The following is a 14,276-nucleotide window of genomic DNA, read 5'->3' as shown; positions in this document are numbered from 1 at the left end:
GGGGAAAGCCCTGGGGGGACTTGGAAGTCTGACCTGCTGTGTGACTCTAAGACCCCTTCCTGCCCCTCTCTGGTCTTCAGCTCCTATGCCCACTCCTGTAAAACGAGGGCATAAAAAAGTGGTGTGTCTCCCCTACCCCATCCAGCTCTAACCCCCTACCTTCACCTGCAGAAAGTATGTTTGTGAGACAGATCAGGCTAATGAGACATTAACTGGGAAACAAAGGTGTTCCATCTGATGGACAAGCTAAGTAGGAGCAGGTACCGACCACTCTTTTGAATGAAGGACTAGCATATCCTGCATGTTCTCACTGGAAAGGGAGGGAGCTAAAGTCTGCAAAGCTCCTAAGTGAATTCTGCTACACTCCCTTACAAACTTAGCATGTTACTACATGCAGAGTGCTTTCTTCCTGGTCCCTTCCTGCATGAGAGTGGGCTTGAAAAAGGGAAAATGAAGTCCAGGTTCTTCCCTTATGGGCTCTGTGATCTCGGGCAAGTCCCAAATCCCCGTGGGTCTCCTGTTTCCCAAGTGCACAGAGAGGGGGTTGGATGGGCCATTAAAGAGCAGGTCAGTTCTAAAACAAATTTTATGATTCTCTGAGTTCCAAGCAAATGTCACATAAGAGGTTGTCTAGCAACAGCAGGTATTTTCTGTGCCCAAAGTCCTTTTCTGAGGAAATAATGTCTGTGGAGAAAAAGGGCCTGAATGGCCTGATGGGAACTTCTGGTCTCTCACTATTTCACATCTCTTAACTCTGCTACTGCCTCTTGAGAGGTACCCATGGAAACCCAGGGAGTTGGTCCCAGCACCTACCCTTCTCTTTGGTAATCTTCGTCCAGATTTGACAGGAGCTGCGAGCCCGCCGTGGAGAGGTCGACGGCAGCCAGGGGCAAGTCCCGATAGGCAAAGTTCACCAGCTGCACAGGAGCAATGCTCTTGGTTTCTTCGTCTACTTGTTGGGAGATGATCTCAAATTCAGAAATTCCTCCTTCTATGGCAGGCCTGAGTTGGAAAGAAGGAACAGCAGAGAAGAGTTACCCCTAAGAACAAAATAATTCTTCCATTCCTTAAAGAAAGGAGGGAGAACGTACCAGAACCTATGCTGTGCTAGTGGACAGCTGGGGAAGCACGAGGCTGTCACTCTTCCCTAACAACCTTCCCAGCCACCAAGGACGGGACTGAGGCTCTAACCGGTCCCACCTTCTTTAGGGGTTGGGGAAAAGTAGAAGCATGGGGAGAGGAATCGCTCAGATTTGAAAAGAAGAGCTTTTGGAGCAGGGTCCTTCATTAGGAGGAGGGAAAGCCCCACATGATAACTCTGCCAACAAGCAAAAACCATGGCTCAGACTTTTAGGATTCTGGGTCACTGGACTTTATATTGGAGTAATACATTCTTTTAATTTGTCTCCTGGGTTTCTTTGTAAAGGTCTTTTGAAATATTTCTAACATCTCTACCACAATAGAGAAAAGAGGTTTTTGTTCACAACTGGATGTACTGCTGGTGGCTAGGAAGCCTACCTGGAGATTTGGGGAGACTTAGTGGGTCCTGGGGTAGTGAGGACAGGAGGGGCCAGCTGTCCCGGGTTGCCACTCCCTTTCTGCTTGAACTGGTCCTATTATATTGTCCTTTTTAAGTTGGGAGTAGGAAATGGGGGTCATTTGATCAAATGTCTGAGGAGTTGTGGATCTCCTCCTATGTTCCTGCCTGGCTTACCCGGGGCCCTGCAAATAACTGACAACTCCATTGGCATCACAGGGCATCTTGGCCAGGGCAGCACCACCTCCCAACCCACCAGGGGATATCTGACAACTTGTGGAGGCATTTTTAATTGCCGCAATGACCACAGATCGTCACTACAGACATTTAAGTAGGGATGGGGACATGATACACCCTGCAATGTGTCTTAACTAAGAACTGTCCTGCCCATACACCAACAGCAACACCATTGAGAGATGCTGCACTAGATAACTTTGCTTTACCTTCCTGCAGTGCCATCCTGGTCCCTCCAACACATCCTTGACCCTATCTCATCCTATAAAATCTGAGGGGCTGGGTCTTGTGCCTCGAGCCAAACAATGAGGATTAGAAAGGAAAATGGCATGAATGGAGAGGAGTAAAAATTAAATATCTGAGGGAACACTGAGGGTCAGTGGCCAAGGTAATGACAGGCCAATCCGAACACTGACACGCAGTCCAGTCTGCTGTCAACTGATCTTGGGCTCTGGGGCCGGCTCGAATGCCAACTTCTATGGGGATGCTCCTGGACCTCAGTTTCTCCAGTTGAAATATGAAGAGGTGAAACAGAGGATTCCTAAGAACCATTCCTTCTCTATGATCTGATATGGATAAGAAAAATATGGAGGTCAGAAGAGCTCTGGAGTAACAAGTCCCTACACTTGGGTGAAGAGTTCTAAACAATAAATTTTTCTTTTCCAACATCTATTGAAATCTAACCAATAATACACAGCAGCAGTTATCCAAGAAGTTCAGAGCTAAAGCTACCTATTTCTCTTTTGTTAGGATCATCCAGAAAATTGAGGGAAAAGTGGGTTTTTATTTGAATGCTATAGATTGACTGTCTAGACTACCTGAATTCACCGAGTAACTTCCAATGCCTCAATTCTCTTTTGTGGGCCTTATTTAAACCTTTGCTTTTTTACTACTTTTCAAGCACAGATAATAGTACTTATCATTTCGTGACACACAATGATTCAAGATCTTAGATGGAACAGTCATAGGATGTGAGGCTTCTATGTTTCTCAACAATCGATATAAAAGTGTGGGTGTTTACAGGGAGAACCCCAGTTCCTCTAAACGTTTCCCAAAAAGTAGATGCAGGGTTGAATTTGTTCTCTTTTCTTTTGGACTACTCAGGGAAACTATGGGTTGATTGCTGAACTGAACAAATAGAATTTCCTGATCAATGCAGTGTTCATGGAGGACTAGGGTAAGTTTCCAAAACTAACAGGATATGGCTCTGAGAAGCATGGAAAAAACTGTTTCTGCCTTCCTAACTTTCCTCTCCTCCGCTCCCCTTCTGCCAATGTTCATAGTGGCCCAGCACCATCTCTGGCCATGTGGTCATCTCAGTAGAGACACAAGGCCTCCTTGGTGGGAGTGAAGGTCCCACAGTCCATAGCATAAGTACTAAGACTACACCCTAGTCTTGGACATGAAGAACAGTGTGGCAGACAAAATGTATTAATGCCTCCTTTCTTTACCTCTCCTTGTACCCCACCTTTTGCCATGTGACTTTGCAAAAGGAAGAGTATATTTCCCTAACCCTTGATTCAGTGTTCACTCATGTGACTTGTTTTGGCCAATGGAATGTCAGCAGACATGACATCAGCAGAGGCATGAAAAGGCACTTGTAAATATCTGCCTGTGCTCCTGCACCTCCAACATCACCATTAGAAGGTGACTAGCCTAGGCTACTGGAGAATGGAGACACACTGAGCAGAGTCCAGACTCACTTAGATCAGCTGACAGCCAGCCCAGCCCCACATCTAAGAGTGATCCCAGCCATGATCAGAAGAGTTATCTAGCTGACAACAGCTCTAACATGTGCAATAAACATGTGCGCAATAAACACTGATTGCTGTATTCTACTGAGGTTCTATGGTTGGTTGTTATACAGCTTTACTGCGGCAACAGATCACAATTCATCCTCCATATGACAGAGAAGCCAGGCCCATAACTAGAGAGGCCAGGACAATGGGTATAATAGAAGGAGTGCCATTCTCATCTTAGAATTTTTACCAACCAGTTGCAAAACACAAAATAAGTGACCACCTTGCAGGTGCTTGGTAAGATTATGTGGTTGTACACGTGGTGTCTTAGGTTTGGGGAACTGAAAGTGATTCTCCCTTAAGAGTTCTGCCCCTATTTTCATAAAGCTAGCTTTTAGAAACCCTCTCATGATTTCTAAATTTTCTTGCAATTCCTATCATATTAATTCACCTTAAGCACTTCTCCTAATCTTGCCTTGAGGCTTGCTTTGGAAAGGTTTCCCCATTTTCTGTGGCCTCCTGATAAGGGAAATATATGTAATAGTTGTCTGAATTAGAAAATCTTTGTCTCATGGGAGATTTATAGCAACAGCTCTGGATCCAGAGAACAAATCCCAACGTTACTTACTGTGGATTGGTCATGTTGAAAGATGCAACCAGAGCTATGGGTTTTCTTAGTGTCTAGTGGGGCTCAGCTGTCCTGAAGCCTGCTGTCAGCATTTCCATGCATGGGTTCTAAAAGACACATACAAATATAGTGACCTGAAAACAAAAACAGAAATTTATTACCTTCAGTTGCCAAACCAACGTCCTCCTAAGCTCATCTAAAAATGGGAGTCCTTACAACTTTCTTCTATATAGCACTCGTCTCAAAGTAATGTTGAATAGATTCTTACAATCATCCTATGAGGTGTAACAATAGGTATAATTTCTCTCTTTTTTGGAGATGATGGAACAGGACCAGAGTGACAAAGTGACTTTTCTGTGTCACCCAGAAATGGCAGAAGGTCCGGGTTAGACCCCAGGTTTTCTGACTTCTCATCTATAGCTCTTTCCACTAAACAGCCATGCCTGCAAAAACCAGCATAACTTTAAACTTCAGCTTTAGAAACCTCAAAAGTAAGGTTTGTCTCAAAAATCTCAAGTGTTTTCCCACATCCAGTCACGCATTGCTTAATGACAGGGATATATTCTGAGAAATGCATCATTGGGCGATTTTGTCATTGTATAAACATCATGAAGTGTCTTACACAAACCTAGATGGTATAGCCTATACACACCTAGGCTATATGGTAGGGCCAGTAGACTCTTATGGGACCACTGTCATAAATGTGGTCCATCTTTGATGGAAACCTCACTATGCGGTACATGACTGTATTTCTTTCTCCCACTTTCCTTCCCCTTCTAGTAGTTCTGTCTCTCTATTCTCTTCTCCTCTTCTCGGTTAGGTCTCTCGATGACAAAGCAGCAGAGCAGCTAAAAGGATGGATCCTGGCGCCAGGCTGCCTAGGGTCAGAACCTGGCTCCCATAACTACTCTTGTGACCTTACTTACACCCCGTCCTCAGTTTCCCCATCTATAACAGAACTAAATGAGGTAATGCATGTAAGACTCAGAACAGTTCCTGGCACACAGTAAGTACTTATAAGTTTTGGCTTTTGGTATCATAATTATTCTTTCTTATAAATAAAAATTGCACAGTCTGTTGAATCTGAGCACATTCCAAAGCCTTTGGATGGCTGAATATAAGATTTCCTCTTCAAATTTGGACTGTATAAATAGAACATATTTTTCTATCAACCCATGCTACAGTACCACCTAGAAGTCTTCTGGGAGACAGTACAATCCAGTAAGAAGTACATAAAAACACAGACCAAGGTTTGAGTGATGTTGAGCAAGTTATTAGGGAAGCTATTCAAAGAGGCAATCCTTTTGTAAGTTGCATTCCACTGTAAACTGCTGCTTCTTCAAGCAATCAATGCAGGATAAAACCTGCTCCCCCAAGCCTGAAGCTCATCTCTGCGGGGCAGCTGAACTTAGAGAGACAAAGGGGGAGGACTGTTACTTCATGCAAAAGGAAAATCCACTCCCAGGGTGAGGAGTTTCAGGAGACAGATGGTAAATCTGCAAAGCAAGTGCTGTGTAATTAAGAAAAGAGAGCTCAAGTTAAAGAAATTTGAGGAAGTCCTGGGAAAGTCTGAACTTAGAGCAACTGGAAATAAAAGAGATGGAGAACTCTCTAAAATTAGAATGGAGCCGCCAACTATTTCCACACCAGATGTTTGCAGGGGCAAAAAAGAGGAGGGAGCAAAGGGTTGGGACAACACTGGGGAGAATTTGGACAGATGTTTTGTAAACACCCCTTACTAAGGGTTTTTCACCTTACCTTACTTAGTATACCTTAGTAAGAGGATCTAAACATTAGAAACAGAACTCTCTTCTTTAGTATTTTGGATTGCATATTAATTGCATAGTCAACTTTATAAAATTCTCTATTCCCTAGTGCAGGTTTAATCAATCTCAAATTTTTTTGTTGTTTTCATTATACAGCCTCAAGGTAACAGTCCTCACAGTATTCAGACTGATCATATGAATTATATAACCTCAACTGGCAATGGAGACAGGATAGAGGCACCCACAAATGGGAGGCCAGGTGAGCAATACCCCCTTCCAGAATGATATTTCAACAAGCTGTATTCCCCAATGGGTATTTTCCATGCTACACAAGACATTAGCCCTACGGAGGACACAAGAGGAAGGACCCTTCAGTATGGCTGGGCAGGCAAGTTTAACACACATAAAACTCCTAACTTTTGGCATACCCCTAGTAATGAAGAACAATTAAAAATTGATAAATTTCCAGAATCTATATTTATAAATAATAAACATGAGCTACAGCACTAATATATTAAGGCCAATATAAAACCACGCAAAAAAAATAGAAATGAAAATGATAAAAATTTTTTGAAATTAAAAAAAAACATTGACTTTCTAGGAAGGAAAATTTCAAATATATACAATTATAGAGAATCATACAATGGACCTCCAGTTACCTACCACCCAACTTCAACAGTCATCAGCTCATGGACATTCTTGTTTCCTCTATATCCCTGCCCATTGCCCACCCCTCATGATTATTTTGAAATAAACCCTAGATGTCTTTTCATTCATCTGTAAATGTTTCAATTTGTAGCTCTAAGGATAAGGAGAAAGAGGATCACCTTTTAAAAGACATAATCACAAACTATTCATCACACCCAAGTCAACAATATTTTCGTAGTATCATTAAATATCAAAGCATTGTTCATATTTCACTGTTTGTCCTGTAATTTTTTAAAGGTTTGTTGAATCAGGAGCCAAACAAGGTCCACACATTATCGCTGGTTAATATGACTCTCGAGTCTCATTTAATCTACAGATTTCCCCTCTATCTCGTTTTTTCCATGCAATTTATTGGAAAAACTGGGTCATTTGTCTCATAAAGTTTCCCACAGTCTGAATTATGGTGATTGTATCCCTTTAGTGGTGTTTAACATGTTCCTCTATCCCCTATATTTCCTGAAAATTTTAATTAGTCCATAGACTTTAATCAGATTCAGGTTCAATTTTTTTTTATAAGATTTCATAGGTGCTGTCATAATTTCTATTAGGAGACACGTAATATCTTCTTTTCCTTCTTTTATTGATTTTTTTTTTTTTTTTTTTTTGGCAGCTGGCCGGTACAGGGATCCAACCCTTGATCTTGGTGTTATAACACCACACTCTAACCAACTGAGCTAACTGGCCAGCTCCTTTTTTGATATTAATAGCCATTGATAATTGCTTCCTAGCTCCATTAATTGATCAGAGTTTGCAAGATGGTGATATTTTAATTTTATCATTCCTTCATTAATCAGCTTCTATGAAGACAAACTTTCCCTCCTCAACTTTTTAATTATCCTAAGGTATAGTTCATACAGGGAGAGAAGGATAAATGCTTAACCCCCCCCCCCCTTTATCTATTGGTTTTCAAAATAATGAATTGTATCTTGTTATAATCCAAAGTGATCAATGAGCTGTATATTGTTGTTTCTGTTGTTTTAGCAGCATCATGGATTCATTTACTCAGCAGCAGTTGGGTGGGGGAGGATTTTCTCTAAAAGGTGGCAACAGTTTCCTGGAAAGGAGATGTGGGAGTGGGGAAGAAATGATTGGCCTCCCTGGTGTAAGAGCACAGATGAGGTAGGAAAGCGGGTAAAATCAAATTTAGACGGACAGTGAGTAGGCTGCTTCAGCTGGAGATCTTGATCCTTAACAACCAGCACATTTTAGAAGACAAAAATTGTGTACGATGATGCAAATGCTAAACCTGGATGCTATTTAAAAATCCTATTTTCCAAACAAAATAACCCTCAAAGCACAAGCCTAGCATGAAGCAGGTGTAGTCTAGCACTCTATAAATGAACATCTGAAGTGCAAACCTGCTGTCTCATAAACCTGGTAAAAGGAGAAAAGAAAACCTGTCTCGGATTTACTGGGTCTGGCTCTGGGGGGTGGTAAGGCTGCTTTTTAGAGTTTAGTAAAATTCCAGTCTCGTCCACTTCTTGCTCATGAGTCTGTCTACATATTTATCAGTTATGGAGTTTGGATGTGTTGTCCCTTCCAAAACTCATGGAAATTTGATCCCCGATGTAGCAGTGTTGGAAACTGATTGAGTCATGGGGGCAGATCCCTCATGAATGGATTAATGCTCTCCCTGGGGAAGGAGGGATAGTGAGTGAGTTCTCACTCTATTAGTTCCCTCGAGAGCTGATTGTTTAAAGGACCCTGGCACCTCCCCTATCTCTCTCTCTTGCTTCCTCTTGCCATGTGGTCCTCTTGTACCCACTGGCTGCTTGCCGCTTTTCCACCATGAGTAGAAACACCCTGAGGCCCATGCCAGATGCAGTTGTCCCAGAATCATAAGCCAAATAAACCTCTTTCCTTTATAAATCACCCAGTCTCAGGTATTTCTGTTATAGCAACACAAATCGGACTAAAACAATCAGTATCATGTTTGCTTGTTCCAGCCATATCTGCAAAGCTCAACCTTCTCAGAGGCATCCGTGGCATTTGAGGGCTGAAAAAGGCTACCAAGATCAATTAGTCAGTTCCCTCCCCTACCCGGTAAAAAAAAAAAGCCATAATTCAGCTCACCTGACCCCAGAAGCCTCCCCCTGTCCCTGGCCCTGGTCCATTTCTCATCTTCCCTGAGTAACAGCCCTTTGGCATACATGACCTGCTTTCATACTCATTTCAGTGGTTTCTGTGCGTGGTTTTGCTCAGAATCACATGGGGACCTTTTGGGAAATACACAGCTTGCAGAAATGCCAAATCAGAACTCCACGGGTAGAGTTTGAGAAGCTTTTTAAAGTACCCAGTGGTTTCTGATATGCAGCCACTCCAGCTGTTCCTTTTACATCAATGGTTCTCAAACTTTCTCAGACACTAGAATCACCTGGAGAGATTATTAAAACAGATTGCTGGCACCACACAATAAATTTCTAATTTAGTACGTCTGGGGTGGGGCCTAAAAATGTACATTTCTAACAAATTCCTAAAGGATACTGATCTGCTAATCTACACTCTGATCTACTGAATCAGAAAGTTTGCTCAAGGTAAATTTTTTTTTTTTTTTGGTGGCTGGCCAGTGCAGGAATAAAGTAGTCATTCTTATCCCTATTTTGCAGATGAAGTTAACTGGTTGCAAAACTACTGTGTTGAAATTATCAGCAGAACCTACTCTGGTCAGGCTGAAGAACCAAAGATAAGGTATATCAGTTAGGAATACTTTCGTTTGCAAATAACAGAATAGCTAACAGTTAGGCAATGAAGACTTTTATTATCTTTTATAGCAAGAGGACTGAAGGCACATGATTCCAAACTGGAGCCGTGGCTCATATATATCACCAAGGATCCAAGCTCTTTTTTTTCTCTCCGGCTTTATTGAGGTATTGTAAAGCTACATGACTGCCAGTTATTGGGTTGAGGAAATCATAACTAAAGCCAAAATGTTTCGTTATTTTAGTTATACTAAGTTTCCATTTGTATTGTCAGGACTAGGGCTCACAAACCCTTCAAGCCTGTCACACAGACTGGGTCACCAGACCTCTCACACGCAGGTCCATGTTAAGGTAACTGGAAAAGGTCCCAGGAGCCGTTGGCAGAAGGTATGAGCTTAGTCCTCAGCAACGGCAGCAGCAGCTTACAGGCCCGGTGGCAGCGGCAACAGCCTCTCGGGACATCCCAGAGACAGTAGCAGTAACAGCTTACAGCAACAGCCTCCAGCAGCAGCAGGAGTGGTGACCTCTCTGTGGCTCCCCGGGGGCAGGGGGGTGTTGTGGAGCAAAGCCACTCGTCCTTTATACTTAAATCATAACCCAGGACACCTGGGTGCACATACACAATTACATTAGACAACCAAGGAACACCTGGGTGCACATGCATGTTTTACATCAAATGCTCGGCAAGATTCTGAACGTCTGAGGGGCCCTGACCATTTTCCTATATTTTCCCAACAGGTATGACTGAGAGATATTGTACATACTAAAGGTGTAAAACGTCATATTTCGATATATGTATACATTGTGAAATGATTACCACAATCAAGCTCATCAACATATCTATCACTTCACGTAATTATCTTTTTTTGGTTTTGTTTTTTTGGTAGTGAGAACATTTGCAATCTACTCTCTTAGGCAATTTCAAGTATTCCATACATTATTATTAACCATTATTAGTCAGCATGCTGCTGTACATTAGGTCTCCAGTACTTCTTCACCTTATAACTGAAGTTTTGAACTCAATACAAGTATCTCCCCTTTTCCCCTACCCTGCCCAGCACCTGGTAACCTCCATTCTACTTTCTATTACTATAAGCTCAACATTTTTTGTTTTTTTTAGATTCCAAATATAACTGAGATCTTGTAGTATTTGTTTTTCTGTGTCTGGCTTATTCCACTTAGCATAATGTCCTCAAGTTTCATCCATCTGTTGCAAATGGCAGGATTTCCTTCTTTTTTAAGGCTGAATAATATTCCATTGTGTATCTATACCACATTTTCTCTATCCACTCATCTGTCAATGGACACTTAGATTGTTTCCATACCTTGGCTATTGTGAATAATGCCTCAGTGAACATGGAAGTGCAGATCTCTCTCCAAGACAGTGATTTTATTTACTTTGGATAAATACACAGAAGTGGGGTTGCTGGATCATATGGCAGTTTTCTTTTGAATTTTTTGAGGAACTGTTTTCCATACTGGCTATACTAATTTACACTTCCACCAAAAAAGGTTCCCTTTTCTCCACATTCTCGCCAACACTTGCTATCTTTTGTCTTTTCGATAATAGCCATTGTAACAGGTAGGAGGTGACATCTCATTGATTTGCATTTCTCTGATGATTAGTGATGTTGAGCATCTTACCTGTTGGCCATTTGTATATCTTCTTTGGAGAAATGTCTATTTAGGGCCTTTGCCCATTTTTAAAATCAGGCTGTTTTTTCCTACTGAGTTGTGTGAGTTCCTAACATATTTTGGATTTTAACCCCTTATTAGATATAGGGTTTACAAATATTTTCTCCCATTCTGTAGGTTGCCTTTTCATTTGTCAATTGTTTCCTTTGATTTTCAGAAACTTTTTTAGTTTGATGTAGTTCCCACTTGTTTACTTTTGCTTTGGTTGCCTTTGCTTTTAGTGTCAAATACAAAAAATCATTGCCAAGACCAATGTGAAGAAGCTTTTCCCCTATGCTTTCTTCTAGGAGTTTTATTGATTCAGGTCTTACATTTAAGTCTTTAATCCATTTTGAATTGATTTTTGTCTATGGTGTAAGATAAGAGTCCAATTTCAATATTTTGCATGTGAATGTATAGTTTTCCCACCATCCATTGAAGAGTCTATCTTTTTCCCATTGTGTATTCTTGGCACTTTTGTCAAAAATTAGTTGACTGTATATGTGTGGGTTTATTTCTGGGCTCTCTATTCTGTTCCATTGTTCTATGTGTCCATTTTTATGTCAATATCATACTGTTTGGGTTACAATAGGTTTGTAATATAGTTTGAAATCAGGAAGTGTGATGGCTCTAACTTTGTTCTTTTTGCTCAAGATTGCTTTAGCTGCTTGGGGTCTTTTGTGGTTCCATACAAATTTTAGGACTGTTTTTTCTGTTACTGTGAAAAGTGCTATTGGAATTTTGATAGGGATTGCATTGAATCTGTAGATTGCTTTGGGGAGCCTGGGCATTTTAACAGTATGAATTATTCTAATCCATGAACACCAGATATCTATCCATTTATCTGTGTCTTCTACAATTTTTTTTATCAATGTTTTATGGTTTTCAGTGCACAGAAGACCCAAACTCTTTTCATCTTTCCATTCTTCCATTTTGCATGTAATGCATTACTCTTGCTTGTTGCCCTATGGTTGCAGAATGACTGTGGCAGCTCCACCTTTCATATCCTCACACCAGCTCCCAAAGAAGAAACAAACAAAGGCTTTCTCCTCACAAGGCTCTAATCTTTTATTCATAGGCATTATCTCTCTAAGTTCTCTAGTCAACATCTCCTGATGTCTCCCTGGGCAGAGCTGGGTCACATGGCAACATGGCTGCAAAGGAGCCTGGGACAATAGGTAGCTGGCCAAGGGGTTAGGAATGCTATAAGAGCCTAGACTAGTCATGGTTCATCCCTTGGGGATGGGCATATTGTTTCCATAAACATAATCTTGGTTCTCTTAGCAAGGAAGAAGCAGGGAGGGGCTGTTGCATAGAGAACTAATTGTCTGCCAGACCAGGTTAGGACACTTTCAATATGGTTCTGAGGTTCAGCTGAATAAGCTTCCTGAGTCTCCAAATGAGACTGGCCAAATATTGGTGAGTGGTTGGCAGGAGATTTGAAGGATGTGTTCTCATAAAACCTTGGGATTCTTTTATTTGGGAATAGCATTGCACGCATGTGATTTTCCGTGTTGACGTAAAGCCTACTATAGAATCTGCTCCTAGGGAGAAGCCACTGAGCGCTGGCACCATTCATGGACATGATGTTCTGCACCTCCAGGAAGAGAAGGATGCGTTTCTTGTGCTAGATGAGAAAGGTTTCTGTACAACAGCACAAGATCATCCTTGTTGTTACTCTGACCCATTAATACCTTGCTCCATTAACAAGGAGCTAAAGTGAAGAAAATCAATCATTTGATTGAATGCACACCTGAGCATTCTCCCACTCCATCTCCAGTCTATTGCAAAATACTTAGCTGCAAATATGCTGACTGGGCAGACAGCCCTCAGTGACTTTCATTTCTAGGTGCATCAGGGTCTCCTGTGGACCCCTCTGCTTTCTATTGTTTGCTCTTCTTCATTTACACAGTAATGCAGACTCGCACGAAGCACGGGAAACACAAAACAAGGTCACACAAAACCAAACTATAGTGGATTGAATGTCCCCCCAAACTCACTGAAGCTTGAATTATGTTCCCCAAGTTTTATGTATTAGAAACTTTACCCCCACTGTGACAGTGTAAAGAGAATGGGAAGTCCTATATGGTAATTAAAAGGTGGAGCCTTGAAGAGGTGATTAGATTGTAGGATTGTTCCACAGTGAATGGATTAAAAATGATGGTCATGGGTGTGGTTTGGAGGACTCTAAAAGGAGAGTGAATGAGGAGGTTAGTCTCTCTGCTCCTCCATTTTCTGCCAAGTGAGACCCCTGGGTTGCTGTCGCCACCACCAAGACCCTCACCAGATGTGTTCTCTGGACTTTGGACTTCCCAGCCTCAGAAACTGTAAGCAATAAATTTTGTTTTCTTATAAATTACCCAGTTCTGTATATTTTGTTATAAGCAACAGAAACAGACTAATACACAAATCATCCATAATTACTCACATATTCTGAGAAGAGAATCAAGAGGACCATTATCATAATTCTTCCCTTCCCTTCCATATCTTTTTTCCAGTTTTGAGTTTCCCTAAGTTCCTTAATAAACACTTCCATAAGCTGAACATACCATGTGACCCTGCTGGGACAAAGGATCCACTGCTCCTTGCCCATGTCTGGCCTAGGCAGAAAAGTATGCCACCCAGCAAGCATTCCTCAACCCCAGCCTGATGTCCTTTTCCCTCCAGAATTCTACAAGGCTTCTGCAGAACTTGAATATCTCTGATTTGAGGAACCACCACCAATGAGCTCGAGCTGCAGTGGCTGTCCTGTCACCTCCAACCCTCTCCCACCCCCGATCAAGTAAATCTAAAGTATAAATGCCACCTTTCAAACACTTTGCAAATCTCCAAAGCAATCTTTTGCTTTACGTGATGTTAAACAAAATATGTCGGGAACCTACATATAATTAACTTTGCCACTGAATTTTACACAGTGCCACACAAATGACTATTCTTTGGTAAATGGAGGGAAAAGGTCCTCTTTCTTCAATACTTTTCACACTACATAAGATAAGATTGGAAACATAACCCCCCCTTTTTTTTACCTGTATTGTATTAATGCCCTCTTTGTCATGCAACTTTTCATTGCCCTTTCACTCTGTCACTGAGCTTGGCCCTGTGACTTGCTTTGTCCAGGTAGATTGTCGGCAAACATGCAAAGCACTTACGTGATTGGGCTTGCCCTCTCTCTTGCACTTCTTCCATCACCATGACAGCATGCTCAGGCTGGCCTGCTGGAGTATGATGGTTGCCCCAGTCACCCTAGCCAAGACCAGCCAACAGCCAGCTGCCCTTCAGGCATGTGAGTGA

The 14,276-nt window shown here is 41.8% G+C and overlaps 1 protein-coding gene across 1 annotated transcript in view; it reads right to left on the bottom strand.

Moving 5' to 3' along the window:
- The window catches only part of TMEM266 (transmembrane protein 266), a 67,425-nt gene extending 63,203 nt beyond the window's left edge, over positions 1-4,222 (bottom strand). Inside the window, exons 1-2 of the mRNA XM_063088415.1 lie at positions 4,139-4,222; positions 814-1,002 (exon numbers count right to left, since the gene is read on the bottom strand). Coding sequence (XP_062944485.1) covers positions 814-1,002; positions 4,139-4,152 — 203 coding nt within the window. The 5' untranslated portion in view covers positions 4,153-4,222. The remainder of the gene's footprint in view (positions 1-813; positions 1,003-4,138) is intronic.
- Positions 4,223-14,276: the final 10,054 nt, after the last annotated feature.

This window comes from Cynocephalus volans, chromosome 3, assembly GCF_027409185.1.
Source record: "Cynocephalus volans isolate mCynVol1 chromosome 3, mCynVol1.pri, whole genome shotgun sequence".
Lineage (NCBI taxonomy): Eukaryota > Metazoa > Chordata > Mammalia > Dermoptera > Cynocephalidae > Cynocephalus > Cynocephalus volans.
This window is presented reverse-complemented; position numbering and strand designations above follow the sequence as displayed.